Here is a 20264-nt window from a genome sequence, read left to right on the forward strand (position 1 = left end):
AAAGTATAAACGTGAATGAAAAAAAATTACCATATTCTAAAATTTGTATTCATTTTCAATATATTTTTATAATAAATCAATCTTCATATATTATTTGAAAAAAAATTAAAACATTATATAAATTCATTACATCACCATAACAAAAATTACGTTAATGAGTACAAATTAAATATATACTTTTCTTCTTAACTAAAATGGATCAACAAAAAATGGATGATTTGCATACTCTACTAAATATTATCCTACAATCTCTTATTGATACTATTAAGTTTAGGTACAAATGCTAATATGTATCTAATTGTATTTATTTTTAAATGCATTCGTGTGTATCAAGGGATAGAAGGCAATTACATAGAAGAATCTCTTGGGGGTGGCTCAAATATACTAGCTAAAGGTTTTGAATGCTAATTAGAGATTTCAAACCTAAGACTTCATAGATCTCAAGAGATTTTGAAAACCACTAACTCAACATCTCAACCCCTTCCGGTCATGAATTCGATACACCTAATTCTTTTTCCTTTCCTTTCTATTGATATCAATAAGAGATTTTACTAGTCGAGCTAACAAAAAATTATCTTTTATTATTTCATATCAAATATATAAAAGCAAATAGATTTTCACCATATAATAGTAACCATCTAATGATTCATTATTACCTTATTGATCAGGGCAACAACAACCATCATTATATTCTATCACAGTTACCATTCAAATAATTGTTTTTCCCTATAAAAAAAAAAAAAAAATAGTTTTAGACCTCTTCTAAGCCTATGATCAATTAAGTTTTATCAAAAATATTTTCATTCTAAAAAATATCATTTCACTTATAATTTCTGTATGGCCTAATAGCATCATTTCTCTTATCAAATAAATTATCTTGTTAATAATAATTTACCCTTGCAATTAATATAGCAATAATAGTATTGCACAACTTGTTGCGAGTCCCCATATATTTTTTTAGAAGAGAGTCCCCAACTCCCCATAATTAATTATGATGATTAAACGGAATTTTTTTTTTTTTTTGCCATAAAGAATCCAAACAGTACACCCAATAATTTTAATTAGTCAGAATATTTTTTAAAAAAAGTTCTAATTTGTCAAAAGTTATTAATGCAACTCATAAAATAATGATTTTTTGTAGTTGGGAAATATTAACTAATACCTTTAGGAAATTGGTTTGAAAATTATTTTTAAAAATATTTGTTGTTAACAATTTTTTATATTTTTCATAAAATTAATATCAAAACTTTTTTATTATAACAAGTGACCTAAGGTGATTCATTAACACGACTATTTATGGTAAATCTCGGTTCATGCCTTGAACTGCGTACACATTTTCAGCCTTTTGCTGCGACCAAAGCCCATTCAAAGTTGTGCTGTGCCGCAACATTGTGGGGTTACGTTATGGCAATTCTCACTGGCAATCCAATCCAACCTCCTTTATCATAAAAGCATTTTTTTTTTTTTTTTTTTTAAGATAGAATTCTACTATAACTTAATCTAAACATATATGCGTGTGTGTAAAACTCCTTTTTGAATACTTGAATCCCGATTCTTACCTCCCACACCTCACAAGTACTTATACTTATGAAGTAATCATTGCATCGAGGGTATGTGGTGATCATAAAAGCTTCTTTCTAATTTCTCTTTTATTTATCAAACAAATTTCACAATTTTTATTTATAATTATTAAGTTGAAACTTAACAATTATTTAAAAAATAATTAAATGTTGTAAATGATGAATAATAAATGTTCAATGATGGACTCATATGAATGTGATGTGATACTAATTATCATAATTTATCATCTTAATAAAAGTTTAACAGTTAAAATATGAAGAAATTTATAGTGTTATATAACACATTAAATTTATTTTTCATTAAAATTTGTCATCATTTTTTTTTTTTTGGAGAAACAAAATTTGTCATCACTAAATATGTGATATCATCCTTATCTTATCAGATAGCGCCTTTTCTTTGTTGGTGGGGTGGGACATATAGTATGGACTTTGGAGTAAGGGACGGCAAAAAGAAAGAAACCAAGCATACCCAATTATTATAAGCAAACCCAATAAATTATACCCCACGTAGCCACATTCTTGACTTGACCCTTCACTTCATTTGCTCTTTCCTTTTCTTTACACTTCACCTCTTGAATTCTCTCTGGGTATAACTCTGATTTCCTTTGTTTCTTTCCAAACAAAGGGGCTGATCCTCAAATGGGTTCTCTTTGAATCCCAAAACAATTACTGGGTTTTGATTGAACATTGAACAACCAAAACAAAGAGAGAGAGGCTGAGAGGGAGAGGCAATGGCCGTGCCATGGGCCATGACTCTGTGGATGGCAAAGATGGTTTGGATGGCTCTGTCTGGGTGGGTGTCTTCCTGTTTGACTGTTGCTGATGAGGTTGCTGGCTCTCTTAGAAGCGGTGATATTGGAGCCTTCCATGTTGGCTGATTGGACTGTCAAATTCACAACTCCAAAGCTTTCTGGTTTGTCTCTAAAAACCATGCTGATCATTTGTGATGTACTGTAATATATCTTTCTCTGTTTCTTTAATTACTATTGCACTTTTTTGATCCTTGCAAAACTATAATTGTTTGATTATTACAATTTCTTATATTTCTCTATCATGCTGATTATTTGTTGTGTACTGTAATATATCTTTTTCTGTCTCTTTAATTCCTGTTTTACTTTGCTGATCCTTGCAAAACTATAACTGTTTGGTTAGTACAACCTCTTATATCCCTCTAAAGTTGTGGGCTTTCCCTATAATTGTTGTTGTATTTGTTTTTTCCTATGATGGGTTTGTCGAATTATTTATGGATATGATCGTCTCATCAGTTCAACAGCAGTGGTTTTTGACTTTTTGTCTGGGAACTTTGCGGTTCATATATGGGATTTGCTTAATTGCAAGGAGCAAGTGTTTAGATGAAACATAAAAATTTGGAAAAATTGTAAGCTTTCTTCACTTTTCAATGACATCTTGGTAACTAAGTGGAGCTATACAATCAATTTTTTGTTCTTGAATTGTTATATTTTGGACACACTGACAACTAACATATCTTAATGACAAAGGGAAAATAATACCAACCCAGAAAAGAAAGGAAAAGATTGAGTGAAATAAAAAGAAAAGCAATGAGCAAAATGTTGATGACACCTAAGAAGAAATTTTAGTGGAATCCTTAGTAGTGCATGAAAGACAGAATCTAAAGGATGTAGGTTTTGTTGGAAATGAAAGAATTGACTATTCTTTTACTAATAATTTTTCATGCTTATTGTTGATTGTGAAGTTTGGCAAAGTCATTGTTTTGAACAACTCTGGTTTTTGGCTTGTAACCATTACTGATGATACGCGTGTGCTTAATCAATTGGAAGTTTTAGATGTTGTCGGCTTTGTAAACTTTGAGTCCGGTAGTGGGAATTTGAAATTGGCTGCCGCCTTCTTCAATAGGCAGTTCTTGAAATTGCATGATGATTTTGAGGTAAGCAAATGCTGTGGCAACAACTTTATTGTAGGAGATTTTAGATTCAGAGACAACCTTATTTTTTATTTGTGAATTGCTCAAAGAATAATGATTCTTTTGTCCAATACATGAAGTTTGAGTTTAATTGTTCAGCAGCACTAAAAGCTGTCTGGGCATCAGGAATGATTGAGATTAATCTTAAGAATAAGCATAAATATACTTATGCAGCCATTGGAAATAGATATAAATTGAAGAGGGAAAAATTGGAGATACATTATTGCTGTTGTATTATTTGCCAATGGTTGAAAATTGTAGGGTACAGGGTACATTAGTGGTGTATGTTCCACAGAACACTTTAATATGTGTCCATCTGATATAGGGCAAAATCTATAGTCTGTAACTGTAAAAAGTACTAATTCTACATTATGGTAATAGGTACCTTAGTGGTGTATATTCCCTGGAGGACTTTAATCATTATCTATCTGATAAAATGCAAAATATATAGTGCAAGTATAAACAGTACTCATTCTATGGGTTTTAACTTTTGAGAGACAATACAATCTAGGCTAATGAATTAGAGTATGGTCTAGACTCGTGGGATAGAGAACTATCAATCAATTTTGTTGTGATAGACAAATATTCTACAAGTTACATTCGCCCCTTTATTTTTACACTCTCAGTGGCATACACACACTTGCTTCATCTATAATAGTATATATCGGGATTCTTTTATGTTTTGAAATTCTATGCTGCATGAGAGATGATATAGTGTGCTACCAATTGATGTGGTATGAAATTTTTAAATACATGTCTTCTTGTACATAGTCTACCATGTTGAGGTTTGAAAAGGATAAGAGCATGTTGGAAACTATGACTTTTTTTTTGTTGCATTATCCAGCTTAAAGGCATTTGATATAATAAAATCAACATGGAGGATTGAAGGGTGTGAAGGAGATTTCAGTATGCATATTTTGTTGAATGCTTAATGTTTAGGTATGTGCAAGAATGCACATTAGCTTCCAGTTATGATCGGGTAGGTAAGAATTCATTTGTGTCCTAAGTTTGTTAGCTTTATGTCCTCTTTGTTTATTTATTAACTTTCTTTTTGAGAATGCAACTACCACCCCTATGGTATAGAGGTACCCTATGGTATGTTTGTGATACTTCACTCCCCTATGCTTAGATCCGTTAGTCAGTTTGGTTAACTTAAGTGAAATTTGATGATGTGGCAAGTGCTTGAATCCCTTGTGTTATAAGGGCATTCCATGTGGCAAGTGCCAGTGATGCGGGAGACGTAAGAAGATTATTATTTAGTATTATTTATGTTTGCAAGCCAATTGTATTTTTATGTTTTACATCCTATTAGTTTATTGGGTTATTAGTATTTTAATTTAAAAGCAAGATTATTTTTGTAATAAGGCAATTAGGGTTTCCTAGCCAATTAGAACTAGGGTTTAGCAATTCTTTATAAGCAACCTATTGTACTCCTTGAGGGAGAGTTGATATTTTGATGAATGAAAAAAAATGGCCGTTTGGTCTTTCTTTGGTTTGGTGCCGACTCCAAGTCCACCCTAGGTGTTGACTCCTAGTGGTTTCCCTGAATGGTGCTGACTCCAAGCAAGGTCTAGGTGCTGACTCCTAGGTTATATCCTTTTATTTTATTGTTGTTTTAGTTTTGTTTTGGTTGTCCTGCGTCATATTTGGTATCAGAGCAAACATCGATCTGTTGAAGTATCACCGCAGGAAAGAATTAGAAAAATCACACACACCCCCCCAAAAAAAATTCCCATCATTGCCGTGTTTTTCACCACTAGAAAGTTGTCTTTGTCATTTTCTTGCTCAGTACCAAAAAGCTGTCCTATAGTTGTGCTACCCATCAGAAGACTAGATATTCATGCCAATCAAAGACTCCAATCCAAAATCCCACAATCAAGTCTCCAAATCCCTTGCAACCACAAAGACAAAGAGAAGAGAAATAAGAGCCCATTGCTGCAATCGTGCCACACTACCACCAACAAACCACCACATTCAGATTGGGTCGAATCCTTTCACGATAGTTGCTACGCATGCCACCACCACCACCTCCATGAGCCGCCGCTTCAACTGGTTGTCCTCACCATCACCTTTTTTCCGTGCCACCATGATTTCAGTTTTGCCCAGTGTCACGAAACTGCAATCTAATCAGTCTCCATCGTTTAGATGTCATGAGGTAACCCACTAGCCTTGTCTAAACCCATTCTCTTTATTTTTTAAGCCATCAAGCTAAACCGACCCACTTTTATAACCCAGACCATTACCTAATCCCAGCAACTATTTTAGAGAATAGTCTTAGAAGCCTATTCCAACGATCTGTTCGGAGAACATCACAGCAACCCAGGTTCTTGTTCCAACTTCCAACTATGTTAGAGAATCATGGTAATATCAGAAGCACCTTATTTTGATGGTTGTAAAACTAATCCACGAGATTTTGTCAACTGGATGACTGGGATGAAGCAATTCTTTAAGTAAGCAAATTTTGCAGATAACAAAAAGGTTAGGTATGCAAAGTTGAAGTTAAAAGGTGGAACACAAATATTTTGGGAGAATCTTGAATATTTCTGCTATACAAAGTATGAACCTACCATTAGTGTGTGGGAAGATATGAAAGAAAAGTTTTGTGATGAGTATTTGTCACCATACTTTCGAGCTAAGTATCTATCCTAATCTCAGTGTGACACTTTTCAAGTTGAAGCAAATACGATGAATTCTCATCCCATTTCATGTCCTCGGCGCACTTTTGAACAATCTATCAAGGAATTATCTACCAAGGAATTAAAGGAATTATCTGTAAAGCTCATGAAAGATGTTCAAGACAGGATTGCTCAGATGAAGCAAACGAAGACTCAAACTGATTCAATTGGGAAACCAAGGATAATTGATCACAATGAACTTATTGCTGCCCCCATAGAAGACAAAATTGATGATGATATCTTGGTCGTGGAGAATCCTCAAGCAACACCAAAGTCTAATGTTGACATAGACGTACATGCCTCGACAAGTGTTGCTTTAACATGCGTGCAAGGAAATGAATTTATTGAAAAGCAGCAAGGTGAAGAGATGGTTTCTAAGGAGAGTATCATGTTAGAGGGTGCACATGATGTGATATTCAAAGCTAATGAATCTGCTTTTGATTAGCCTTCCATGGTGCATTTCCATGGTGCATGAAGACAAACAGTTTGCTAAAGTGGAGAAAGTGGATAACATAGTACTTCCAATGGTTCAAGATAAAATTATGTTGATTCCACACATTGATTTTGTTATTTCAGAAGAGTTTGCCATGATGGAATTCAATATTTTTCTTTTCTCTATGCTCCTTAAGGTGATTCTAGACTTGAAGCAAGTGTTACTTGTCAGCATCCTAGTCCTTCAACGCTTTAGAACTTGAGGTCGAGTTTTCTCCAACTAGAGGAGAATGATGCGGGAGACGCAAGAAGATTATTATTTAGTATTATTTATGTTTGCAAATCAATTGTATTTTTATGTTTTAGGTCTTATTAGTTTATTGGGTTATTAGTATTTTAATTTAGAAGCAAGTTTATTTTTGTAATAAGGCAATTAGAGTTTCCTAGTCAATTAAAATTAGGGTTTAGCAATCCTTTATAAGCAACCTATTGTACTCCTTGAGGGACAGTTGATATTTTGATGAATGAAAAAAATAGTCGTTTGGTCTTTCTTTGGTCTGGTGTTAACTCCAGGTCCACCCTAAGTGCTGACTCTTAGTGATTTCTCCGCTTGGTGCTGACTCCAAGCAAGGCCTAGGTGCTTACTCCTAGGTCATATCCCTTTATTTTATTGTTGTTTTAGTTTTGTTTTGGTTGTCTTGCGTCAGCCAGTTTGTGGTTTTGTGGGTTTCATCATGAACCCTAAGAACTAAAGATCAGTTTAAAAAGGCAAGAAGATTTTCAACTTATTAGTTTTATTGTCACAATATATTGAGTATAGCTTCACAAAAGGGGGCTCTGATCACGTGATCTTACATCTTATGTTTGCTTCTTTAGTCTTGAAGGACTTTTGTCTGCCCCTACAACTTTGTGTTCATGTTAGCTAATAGTCATACTATTCAATCTTTGATGGTCCTGATAGCTGCCTTTTTAAAAGTAAGAATGTTAGCTGGTCAAAAATCATTACTGATTTTGGCTTTCAGTCTTTGTGGCTATTATGTTGCAAGACAACTAAACCTTGTTTTTTGCTTGAACAAAGTTAACCTCTAATAGTGCTTAATTTTCTCATCACGGTCTCTTACAAAATTAGCCTGCAGTATACTTCTGAACCTCATCAAACACTCTGAAATGTAGTTAGTTATGACTTGAAAAAATAGCTAGTAAATGCTACTTGGTTTAAAAGACAACTTGGGCATACTATTCATTTTCCATCTCTACTATTTTTCTTTCCTTGTACTAGTCCCATTATTTCTACATCTTATGACAAATTGGTCCCCTTATACATTAATGCGTCCATCCTAGATGCTACTCATACCTCTTTAATATGCACAATAAAACAATTTCCATTTTTATATGATCTTAAACATGTCTTCTCATTGATGAAAATGAACTGTGTAAAAGCATACTGGCTTGGTTGAGATCTTATACAGTTTTATTGTGAAAATGATGTGAAAGGGATGAATATTGAAAACAGTGCACGTGCTTTTTATGTTTCACAAATTGAAAAATCTGAGGATCTTCTTGTATGGCCAAAAACCGGCCTTAAGTTGCTTCACCCCACTACCTTATTATATTTTGATTTTAAGTTACGTTAAGCTTCCTCCAAATAAATCATATTGAGAAGTGAAGTATTATTTTGTTTAAAAAAAAATTTCGGTATGAGTTACTATGACATTGTGTGCATGATCTACAATATATTTGAATTATCCTCTCTGTCCTACGATGTAAAGACAGAATAGTTCATTGTCTTTCTGAATGATAGCCAATATAAATGATAGGGACAAATGTGAATTTGGATTTATTATCATTGAAGATAGAATGCCATCGTTTAGAAGATTCTTTCAACCAATAAGTGTACTTGTATATATGCATGCCTTATCTTAGTTATATGAAAATTTATATCCTACTTATTTTTTCACTCCCCATAAACATGTTTATTTAAAATATGACTTATAAATTCTAAAGTCAAACTTACGGTTGTTGATTCTGTCATTAGCTACTTAGGCATAATGAAAGGAAAAGAAGGTGAATTTGCTACATGGAAAAAATTACTCTCAGTATTTATGACTACCTATAGTGATTAAAAAGGTTTTGCTGCTAATATTCTAGCTTTCTATAGTTCTGTTGATTTAGTTGAAATTTGAGATGACTGATTGCATTAAGTATAATATTTTCCCCTTTTCGTGGACAGATCAGCTGAGGCTAGTTGGAAACAAGAGAGGAGATTGAATACATGGTTTGGGGATTTAAAGCCCTCTCTAAGTTCAGTAGTTGAATACTCTGTGCAAATCTTCTTAAATGGTTTATGATTCATTTTCCATTTTAAAACAAATTGTAAAGCTTTGACATACTTTATACAAGAGGTTTGATATTTGTTATTGGGATGGGGGAAAAGAGGGAGAGAGAGAGGGGGGGTGGGGTGGTTTGAATTGGTGTGGTGCTTTAGGTTTGACAAGTTCTGTAAAATTGACAAGGTTGTATGATAAAAATGAAACATAAATGTTTGGATTCCAAATAAAGGCCTAATCCTTGTTTTTAGTCATTTTTGATATTTAGGGAATGAAAGTAGTTAGTATGCCCTTTTTTTTTTTAACGCAGTTGGTTTGCCCTTTTTAGGCAGGGTAGGCTCGCCTTTTCCCTCATTTTGGTTAAATTTTTATTGGCTTTGGTGTTTTCACAATGCCTTGATTAATAGCTTTGATCATGTTAGCCTGAAGTGGTTAGGAATTATGGATTAACATTGGGTTTATGCACTGACTTCCTAACATTGGGTTTGGCATGATCCTTGGAGCGGTCCTACTCCTTTGAAGGAATTATACCCGGAATTGTTTGCATGTGCTGTGGTTAAGGAAGCTCTGATTTCTGACATGTTAATCTTTGCACCAGACGGGGAGGTAGGAGTTGGAACTTCCGTTTCCGTCGTAATTTTAATGAAGGGGAGTTGAGGAGGTTTTATTCTTTCTATGTGCATGTTTCTGCCAGGATTCCTAGTGGGGAGGGGGAGGACATTTTGATCTGGCAATTGAATCGTAATGGTGTTTTTGATGTGCGATCCTTTTATATTGCTTTATTGAAAGCCCCTTCTGTTTCTTTCCCTTGGCAGAGCATTTGGTGTGTAAAGGTACCTAAAAGGGTCTCTTTCTTTTTATGGACTGTTGCTAGGGGTGGGATTCTTACTATTGATAATCTAGTTAAGAAGACCTTGCCCCTTGTCAACTGGTGTTGCTTATGTAGGTGTGATGAGGAGACTGTGGATCACCTTTTGATCCATTGTAAGTTTGCATCTGCTTTGTGGAGTGAGGTCCTTAGTGTGTTTGGGGTTCAGTGGGTGATGCCGGACACTATTGTTTCTCTTCTTTTTGCTTGGAGGAATTGGTTGGGAACTTACTCTTCAAAGGTTTGGAATTTGGTACCAGCTTGCCTTATGTGGTTAGTATGGAAGGAACGCAATACCCGAACTTTTGAGGACGTTGAGAGTTCTATAGATAAGTTGAAGACCTTGCTTGTTAGGACTTTGTTTGAGTGGTCTCGTATTTGGGGGCTTCCGCATTGTAGTGCCTTGTCTAATTTCCGTAACTCTATTAGTCTTTCCTTATGATTTGACTGTATCTGTTTCAAGGGCAGTGTGTTTACAATCGTAAACACATTGTTCTTTTTCATCAATAAAACTCTTATTATCTATCAAAAAAAAATCTCTCTTAAAAACAATTCTACACAACCATGGAAGAAATGCACTTGACTCTAACAAAAAACAAAGTAAATCATCATTCTAGGTCATTGATTCTTTTGATTAAACCTAATACTTATACCACCTCTAATGCTTCGTTACTCGAAAGAAAGTACAAGCACTACCAGTATAAATAGCTGCGCCCAATGGATTTGTCAACTATAATATATAATTCAATGGTGATTTCATAATCTACATCAACTCTCTTTGAGGCCGAGGCTTCACAAAATGATACTCCCTAAAGTTTGAACAAGCGTGATACTTTTTCCTTGAGGATTTTAACTTTTTATAAATACACAATGAGATTTCTTTAGCGAAATATTTAATTAAAAAATAAATAAAATACTCTTTCTCACTTGTATAAGGATTTAGTTTAGGTCTAGTGTATCCAGTATACTGGACCCGGTTAGATAATGACACGTGTCTAAAAATAGACACCTGTCATCATCTCAATGGACCCTTCAGCTTCTTAATATAAGATAAAAGATTGTATTTCAAAATTATTTATGTTTAGTTTGTTTTGATGAAAAATATTTTACATATTTTACCATGTTTGTTTAAGCGTAAATCTGGCCAACTGTAATTTTTTTTACAGTCAAAAGGGGTAAAATTTTACACTTTTTATTTTTTATCTTTCATACAACTCTCCCGCTCTCTACGACAAACACTGCCCCCTCTCTCACTCTTCGCTCTTCCCACACAAACCAGACCACCGAGCCACTCATCACCAGCCACCCATCAATTCGTCGAAGACACTCATCGCCTAATCCACCTCCGCCATAGTGTGCTCCACCCACACAATCTCGGTTCGACCCTCCGTAAGTTTTCTTCTTCGTTTTTGGATGGCTTTCGGATTGCGGTGGGTGGCTGGGTTTGTGGGTTGCAGTGGGTGATTGGGTGGTTTGTGGGTTCGCAGCGGTGGCTGGGTTCGTGGGTTTGTGACTGTAAATAAAAATATTTTACTTCAAAACAAACAGAGGAGAGTTACTTTTTGCTAAAAGCTTTGTAGCTTGAAATGTTAGCATTTTTTCATGGGATACAGTAATAGGGATTATTAGTTTCTAGCTTGAAATGTTAGCAATTTTTCGAGTATCAACCAATGTGACAGTGAGACAATTCAGCAATATCCTTAGATCACCCATTTTCAGCTGTTGTGTCCAATATGTTATTCCATTACTATGCAATCTTAGGATTTTTTGTGGAAGATCCAGAATTGATCTTTATCACTCGATGAATATGCCTGGAATGGCCAAATTTGAGATACCCAGAAGAGATTCTAGTGCCAATTCGTATTTGGCAAGAACTAATTGGCTGATCACTAAGTTTTTTAGAGAGGGAAGAATTGGGGATGCACGCCGAGTGTTCGATCAAATGTGTGAGAGAGATGTGGTCACTTGGACAACGGTGATCACGGGGTATGTTAAGCGTGGGATGGTTGAGGAGGCGAGGAGGTTGTTTGATAGAGTGGATGCTAAGAAGAATGTGGTTACTTGGACTGCTTTGGTTGGTGGGTATGTAAGGTTGAAAAGGTTTAAGGAAGCTGAGAGTTTGTTTTATGAGATGCCGGTTAAGAATGTGGTTTCTTGGAACACAATGATTGATGGGTATGCGAGAGATGGTAAAGTTGATTTGGCTTTGGACTTGTTTGATAGGATGCCAGAGAGGAATGTGGTTACGTGGAATACTGTTATTACGGTGTTGGCGCAATGTGGGAGGATTGATGAGGCACAGAGGTTTTTTGAACGGATGCCTGAGAGGGATGTGATTTCATGGACAGCAATGGTTGCGGGTTTGTCAAAAAATGGTAGGATTGAGGAGGCGCGGTTACTTTTTGATAGGATGCCTGAAAGGAATGTGGTTTCATGGAATGCTATAATTACCGGTTATGCGCAGAATAAGAAGTTGGATGAGGCTCTTAGCTTGTTTGAGAGAATGCCTGAGAGGGATATGCCCTCATGGAATACCATGATTACGGGATTTATTCGGAATGGGGAGTTAGGTAGGGCTTGGAAGTTGTTTAATGAAATGCCCCAAAAGAATGTCATATCTTGGACTGCGATTATCACAGGGTATATTCAAGATGGGCAAAGTGAAGAAGCCTTGAAGATTTTCTCCAAAATGCTGGAGGCCGATGGGGTGAAACCTAATGAGGGAACTTTTGTAACAGTTTTGGGTGCTTGTAGTGATCTAGCAGGTCTTAGTGAGGGACAACAAATTCATCAGATGATAAGTAAAACAGTCTATCAAGGTTGTGCATTTGTGGTATCAGCACTCATAAACATGTATTCAAAGTGTGGAGAGTTGGGTGCTGCTAGAAAGATGTTTGATGATGGGCTGACAAGTCATAGGGATTTGATTTCTTGGAATGGCATGATTGCAGCTTATGCGCACCATGGATGTGGCATAGAGGCAATTAGTTTGTTTAATGAAATGAGGGAATTAGGGGTCCAGCCTGATGATGTCACCTATGTGGGGTTGCTCTCAGCATGTAGCCATGCTGGTTTGGTGGAGGAGGGGCTAAAATACTTTGATGAGCTTGTGAAAGATGGGTCCATAATCGTGAGAGAAGATCACTACACATGCTTGGTTGATCTCTGTGGCCGTGCAGGGAGGCTTAAAGAGGCTTTTGATTTTATAAAGCGGCTAAGGAACAAACCATCAGCATCTATTTGGGGGGCTCTACTTGCTGGATGTAATGTTCATGGGGATGTGAACATAGGGAAGCTAGCTGCAAAAGACCTTTTAGAAGTGGAGTCAAAGAATACAGGCACTTATCTATTGTTGTCTAACATATATGCTTCAGCTGGGAAATGGAGGGAAGCAGCCAATATGAGGTTGAAAATGAAGGATAAGGGGTTGAAAAAGCAACCTGGTTGCAGTTGGATAGAAATTGGGAATAGACCATATGTGTTTGTAGTTGGTGATTCTAATGGTCAATCTGAGCTTATTTGTTCTTTACTTCATGATCTTCATGGAAAAATGAAGAAGGTTGGATATGTACCACATGATGATTTGATAGTGGATGAGGATTTTGCAATAACATAAGACTTGAATTGGCATAAAGTTTGATGGTACTACTATAGGTGACATGTAGAAATGATGCTTAATTAGGAGCATCTACCTATTAGTCGGCCATATTCAATTGGATGATGCTTTGTTCATCTAGGATGATTTATAAGTTAAAATGAACCAAAATTGGAGAGAGAAGGGTAATGTTGTACTGTTTTTTCACTTTTATGGGCCAAAGTCCCCTCCTTTCATTTATACAAAACAGAGAGAGAGACAATGGCGACGCCATGGGCCATGACTCTATGGATGGCAAAGACGGTGTGGGTGGCTCTGTCTGGGTAGGTTTCTTCTTGTTTGACAGTTGCTGATGAGGTTGCTGGCTCTCTTAGAACTGGTGATATGGGATCCTTCCATGTTGGCTGGTTGGACTGTCAAATTCACAAGTCCAAAGCTTTCTGGTTTGTCTCTAAAACCCATGCTGATTATTTGTGATGTACTGTAATATATCTTTCTCTGTGTCTTTAATTCCTATCGTACTTTGTTGATCCTTGCAAAACTATAACTGTTTGGTTATTACAATTTCTTATATTTCTCTACCATGCTGATTATTTGTGATGTATTGTAATATATCCTTCTCTGTCTCTTTAATTCCTGTTTTACTTTGCTGATCCATGCAAAACTATAGCTGTTTGGTTATATCACTCTAAAGTTGTGAGATTTCCCTATAATTGTTTCTGTTTTTATTTTTCCTATGATGGGCTTGTTGAATTATTTATGGATATGGTCATCTCATCAGTTCAAAAGCTGTGGTTTTTGAGTTTTTGTCTGGTAACTTTGTGGGTCATATATGGGATTTGCTCAATTGCAAGGAGCAAGTGTTTAGATGAAATATAAAAACTTGGAAAAATTGCAAGCTTTTCTTCACTTTTCAATGATATAACTTAAATCTATGTCCATCTGATATAGGGCAAAACCTATAGTCTGTAACCGTAAAAAGTACTAATTCTACATGTACGGTACTAGGTACCTTAGCGGTGTTTGTTCCATGGAGCACTTTAATCATTATCTATCTGATAAAATGCAAAATCTTTAGTGCAACTATAAACAGTATTCATTCTCTGTGTTTTAACTTTTGAGAGAGGCTAATGAATTAGACTATGGCCTAGACTAATGGGACAGAGAACTATCAATCAATTTTGTTGTGATAGATATATATTCAGCGAGTTACATCCGCCCGCCCCTTTAGTTTTATACTCTCCGTGGCATGCAAGCACTTGCTTCATATATAATAGTATACATTGGGATTCTTTTATGTTTTAAACTTCTATGCTGCATGCATGCCTTATCTTAGTTATATGAAAATACATATCCTACTTGTTTGTTCACTCCTCGTAAACATGTTTATTTAAAATATGGCTTATAAATTCAAAGTCAAACTTTTGGTTGTTGATTCTGTCATTAGCTACTATAGGCATAATGAAAGGAAAGAAGATGAATTACTACAGGGAAAAAACTACTATCAGTATTTATGACTACCTAGTGATTAAAAAGGTTTTTCTGCTAATATTCTAGCTTTCTATAGTTCTGTTGATTCAGTTGAAATTTGAGATGACAGATTGCATTAAGTATAATTTTTTTTCCCTTTTCGTGGACAGATCAGCCAAGGCCAATTGGAAACAAGAGAGGAGATTGAATACATGGTTTGGGGATTTAAAGCTATCATCTAAGTTCAGTAGTTGAAGAGAAAAGAAGGGGGAGGGGGGGGGGGGGGGGGTGGTGGGGTGTTTGTTGAATTGGTGCTTTCGGTTTGAAACCAGTTCTGCAGAGTTTACAACAAGGTTGTATAACAAATAACTGTGACGATGTCTTGATGCTCCAATTTGGTTGCTGCATGACATTGTGTTTGGTGGTGTTCTGAAGACTCACCATTTACTGGGGGATTGTTATTCAAATAGATAAAAAGAGAAACATTAAAGTTTGGATTCCAAATAAAGGTCTAATCCTTTTTTTTTTTTGTCATGTATGATATTTAGGGAATGAAAGTAGTTAGTTTGCCCTTTTTAGACAGGGTAGGCTCGCTTTTCCCTCATTTTGGCAAATTTTTTATTGGCTTTGTTGTTTACAGAATGTATTATTTAATAGCTTTGAGCCTGAAGTGGTTTGGACTATGGATTATCATTGGTGAATGATACCAACGTCTCTTGAGATTTTATGAAATGATACCCTTTCCAAATTATAGACAAAATAATATTCCCTCCTTAAAAGATTATATAAATACGACATATAAAATAATACAACAGTTTCAGACGTTTCTATTAAATCTTCTTAATTTCATCCTAAAAAAAGTACTACATATAAGTTTAATATGAGTTTATGCACGACTTCCTCGCATAATATTTCGTATCTCTTAGAACCAATTCCATACAACTTTGGAAGAAATGTTAGGACACTGCACTTGACACTAACAAAAAACAGAGTAAATGATCATTCTAGGTCATTGATTCTTATGATTAAACCTAATCCCAACTCTCATCCTTCCTTACTCGAAAGAAAGTACAAGCACTACCAGCATAAATAATTGCCCACGTTGGATTTGTCAACTATAATATATAATTCAACGATGATGAATAATCTACATCAACATTCTTTGAGGTTGAGGTTTCACAAAACGATACTCCCTATAAAGTATGAACAAACCAGATACTTTCTCCTTGAGGTTTTTATAAATACAACAAATAAGTCATATACCCTCTCACAATGAAACTTCCTTAACGATTTTAATTTTAAACAAAAATATTCCCACTCATTTATACAAGCCTTTATACAAACCTCAAGGAGGGAATACACAAGCCTTTATCTCTTTTGCTACTCTCTTCTGCTTCAGTTGTCAACTATTACTGGTAAAGCTTTTATCCCTCCTGTTGTTCATTTTGTAATTCATTTAAACCTTACATTGTACTTCTTTATGAGATTCTCTTGTATAATCCTTGTGTATTTGAGTTTACCTCTCACAAAAATTTTACTACTTGTCTCCCTATGGAAAAAGAAGAAGAAGAAGATAAAGATGCAGCATGTATTGCTAAAAACATGCACAGGCAATCGAGCATTCAAGGAAGCTTGAGGTGAAAAGGCAAGCAGCTTTGTTTCTATGCTTTGATAAGCTTGCTTACTAATTTGAGATATATGATCAACTAAATTATATTGGGGGGTAGGCTACAGTGATTAATTATCCTCCTTACCAAATGACTTATTACTTATTTTGAAGCTATGGTTCATCAGGTGGGAATCTGAGCAACTGTAAGAGTGCAACAAACTACAATCATTAAGGTGCTTAAAGGTTGGAGAATTAGCCTTTTCTGCAATTCTAAAAAAAGTTTATTCAAAGGTATATCTCTTCTTTTAGTGAGGTGAGGTGCCAAAGGTGCTATTGTAGCCACTCTTGCTATTAGCATTTTGAGAATGGGCTGTGATTAAGGGTTTTTTGGGTTTTATGTATTGCTCCTTTCTTCTTATTCTGTAATTTTTAAGCAATGGTGAAGCTAAGGTATACAAGACCACAAATCATCCTACTTTTCTCTTCTATATTATAATTTGATGTATAAATTATATTGGCAGAATGATATTGAAACTTGGAACATGTTTTCAATTTCCATATCATTTTTTTTTTAAAGGCTCAATTGCCATATTGTTAAGTACCTATAGCAGCATGCTATAGAATATGAAAAAGTATCTAGCGTTTTGAATGCATATGGCATCATACTCACATCGTCTAGGCCCACACTCGTCACGAATGTGATATTGCATGCATCCCAAACGCTAGATATCGTCTCTTAAATACAACCTGAACAAACATGCCAAACCAACATTAATTGTTTTTTGACTATCATGATCAAGACAAATACGTTAACCAATCTAGTGCTTGCTGGCTTCACTTGATAATGACATTGACCAAGTCACTTACCACGCAAATCTTCCAAAGCTAAGCATGAGCTTGTTTGTCAGCATTTGATAATTAAAAGATGCATTTGGCTCGTGAACATGGTGTGTCAGAAGCTGAATATGATGCGCTACTTGTGCATGTAACAATTTAGATATTTCCTTCGTCCCTTCGAAGACACTCGGGTGGTGAGCTTAATAAATTTAAAGGACGTACTATAAATCTGAATATTTCAGGTTCTATTTACCACACTATTAGTCAATAGAGTTTCCGGGTGTTTTATGGGTAAAAAGTGAAATAGTCTAACTACTTATTATATATGTTAAAAAAATAAAAATAAATAAACCCTCTTTTGAAATTTGAAATAGCATAACAATAAAGTGGGTGCGATCATGACTCTCTTGGTACCAGAGGCCTGAGCAGCACATTGAAACAAAAGAGTCATGGTCTGGTCTGGGTGGCATTAGGCCTCAATTGGTGGTGGTCCAGCACCTTATCATGTGTCCATTTCTATATGTTAATTGGGGTGCAAATGATGGCAACCTTTGCATATTTATTCGCTTCGATTTCATCATGTCTTTCTGCTTTTCCTTTTATTTTGCCAGATAAACTGACAAGGAACTACCGTTCTTTCATTACCTAATAAGCTTTCAGCTTTGTTTGTATACTGAAACGCGGAGAAAATTAAACCAAAAAAAGAAGAAAAGTTTTGTGGTTTTAACTTTTAAGTTTTAACTGTTTCAGCTTTCTGGGAAAAATGCACACACTTTCTTAGCACAATTATAAAGTACCAACTGGATGGGTACGAAATATGAATTAAAATCCTGCAAGCAGAGGAAATTTTGAAAAAAGAAAAAGAAAAAGAAATCTAAGATTAGTCTAACCTAATAGATTTTAGTTTTCCTCTTGTCATGAATTCTGAAATAGTTTTGCCTAGCCTAAAGGTTAAGCTTAACATGATTAGACAAGTCTTCTAAAAAATTGCATTTGTTCATTTAATTTCACTATAAATTCTGTGTTCTAAGAAACTAAAAAGAGTGGAAATAAATTAAAAAAATAACAATGATTATAAAATCATCTTTTATCAATAACATAATAAATTAATTTCCTTTTCGGTTTTGTACTTGAAAGTTGACACCGTAATTTATAAGATTTATGTAATAAAATTTGTAGCATACTTGCATTACTCGATTTTCTATCTATAGCATTGGGGTGGATAATTTCTTCTCAAATGGTAATTATGTGTTGGTGTAATTTTTCAAGATTTCAATGAGTTTATTTTTTTTTTTCCTGCAAAGTTTCAATAAGTTCGACATTTACTTAAAAAAAAAAATATTAATGAATCCAACAACCCTGTTACAATTTGCAACACGAATTAGACTTGACTAAAGTATTCTTCTTTTTAAATAATCAATTAAGAGAAACTTTCAGTTCATGTCCAATTCAATCCAGCAAGGCGTTAGCTAGATGTTGTAGGGAAAATTAAAACTTTCATGAGAAACTGTTCCTTGCTTTTACTTCCATAAGCGCCCCTTTCTTTGAGAACAGATAGCATAACACATTAATCATTTCCACGAGAGACATTGCCAAAAGGATGACAATAATTTCTCATCACAAAGTAGTTCACAACAACAAGGTCATGTTAAATTGGGTTGAATGTTGACAATAACTTGTCATCACAAAGTAGTTCACAACAACAAGGTCATGTTAAATTGGGTTAAATGTTTGATCTCATCACAATTATGTAATACCGAAAGTCATAACATGATTTTGTAACTTTACATCAAAATTATTCTTATCTTAAGTGTACAAATTGGAACCCAAGTTTTCTTGTTTTGGCAAACTAGCGAGTATCACTAAATCACAAAAATATTAAGTATCACTAAATTTCATACATATTGACATTTCAAATGACTCATTTAGTTTAATAGAATGAGACAGGTAATAAGATAGTTATGGGAGTGATCTTGATGTATTAAGTAGTAGCCAATGGCTTTTGGTCCAAATGGAACTTTCACTCCCCAAAGCATTGTGTATTGGGTGAGAGTAAAGGTTAGGATCATGTCATACTCTTATGGTCACATTTCTCTTTGTTTAATGTTCACAATTTTTTTGAACGGGTTGGATTTAAGCTACTAATTTTTTTTTTTAAAGCTATTTGACCCAACTTAACATATATAAGTTTATTTTATTAACCTTTATTTATTTATTTATATATTTAACTTATTTTGGTTTTTTGATTCTCTAAAAAAAATATTTTTTGGTATTTTGATAAATATTTTTGACGAATTTGGAATATAGTTTAGTCATATCATAATAATGTATTGAAAAAAGAAAAAGAAAATTATGAAATTCCAATTTTACAAGGCATGAAACATTTATGCTCAACTCGAATAGTATGTGTTGAGATGGTTTCTATACATGTAATTGGTTGGGTTAGATTGAGAATTCTTCAACCTAAAAAGATTAAATTGAGGTGAAAAATCTCCAATCCGAACTTTGCACTCTAAAACTAATAGGGTGATTTTGTTTATAGGAATGCTAAGCTGGGCTCAACTGCTACCAATCAGATATGCTTGAATAATGAACAAGCCAATTAGAACAGAGTTAGAAAAGCAAAATCTAACAACATCCACTTATAAAATAAATTTGCTGTAACACAATCTGCCTTTTGCTTATTTTTTAATTGCTTCCATTACGGAGAACTGCATTTAAAATTCACGTGATTTTTTGCGAGTAACTTGAAGACAAAATCTTCTGTGAACAGTGAACTTGACTCCTTCTAACCAAAAGAAGACTTAAAAAAACTAGAAATAGAAATAAGTTATAAATTTATAATTTTCCTGTTAAAAAAAAAAAAAAAACAACGGCATTTGCACAATGCATAGTGCATATATCTTCATATATTTTAAAAAGAGCCAAA

At 34.6% G+C, this 20264-nt stretch overlaps 2 protein-coding genes across 3 annotated transcripts; both read left to right on the top strand.

Annotated features, from left to right (window-relative positions):
• Positions 1-2071: 2071 nt before the first annotated feature.
• LOC126693488 (uncharacterized) lies at positions 2072-15156 on the top strand. 2 transcript variants are annotated; one of them, XR_007645380.1, is made up of 3 exons: positions 2072-2493; positions 8665-8756; positions 8860-9206. XR_007645380.1 is itself a non-coding variant. In XM_050389477.1 (2 exons), exon 1 carries the CDS (start codon positions 2312-2314, stop codon positions 2456-2458), a length of 147 nt encoding a protein of 48 aa, XP_050245434.1. In that variant the 5' UTR covers positions 2072-2311; the 3' UTR covers positions 2459-2493; positions 15060-15156. The 2 variants fall into 2 exon arrangements, 1 of the variants encoding a protein (XP_050245434.1); XM_050389477.1 differs by lacking the exons at positions 8665-8756; positions 8860-9206 and adding an exon at positions 15060-15156.
• LOC126693486 (pentatricopeptide repeat-containing protein At2g35030, mitochondrial) lies at positions 11058-15162 on the top strand. The gene is made up of 2 exons (XM_050389476.1): positions 11058-13862; positions 15060-15162. The coding sequence occupies exon 1, from the start codon at positions 11467-11469 to the stop codon at positions 13438-13440; it is 1974 nt and encodes a 657-aa protein (XP_050245433.1). The 5' UTR covers positions 11058-11466; the 3' UTR covers positions 13441-13862; positions 15060-15162.
• The last annotated feature ends 5102 nt before the right edge of the window (positions 15163-20264 follow it).

This window comes from Quercus robur, chromosome 7, assembly GCF_932294415.1.
Source record: "Quercus robur chromosome 7, dhQueRobu3.1, whole genome shotgun sequence".
NCBI lineage: Eukaryota > Viridiplantae > Streptophyta > Magnoliopsida > Fagales > Fagaceae > Quercus > Quercus robur.

Bases quoted from the DNA above. Each gene is read 5' to 3' on its own strand.
- LOC126693486 (XM_050389476.1), top strand. From the start codon at position 11,467: ATGTTAGCAATTTTTCGAGTATCAACCAATGTGACAGTGAGACAATTC.
- LOC126693488 (XM_050389477.1), top strand. From the start codon at position 2,312: ATGGCCGTGCCATGGGCCATGACTCTGTGGATGGCAAAGATGGTTTGG.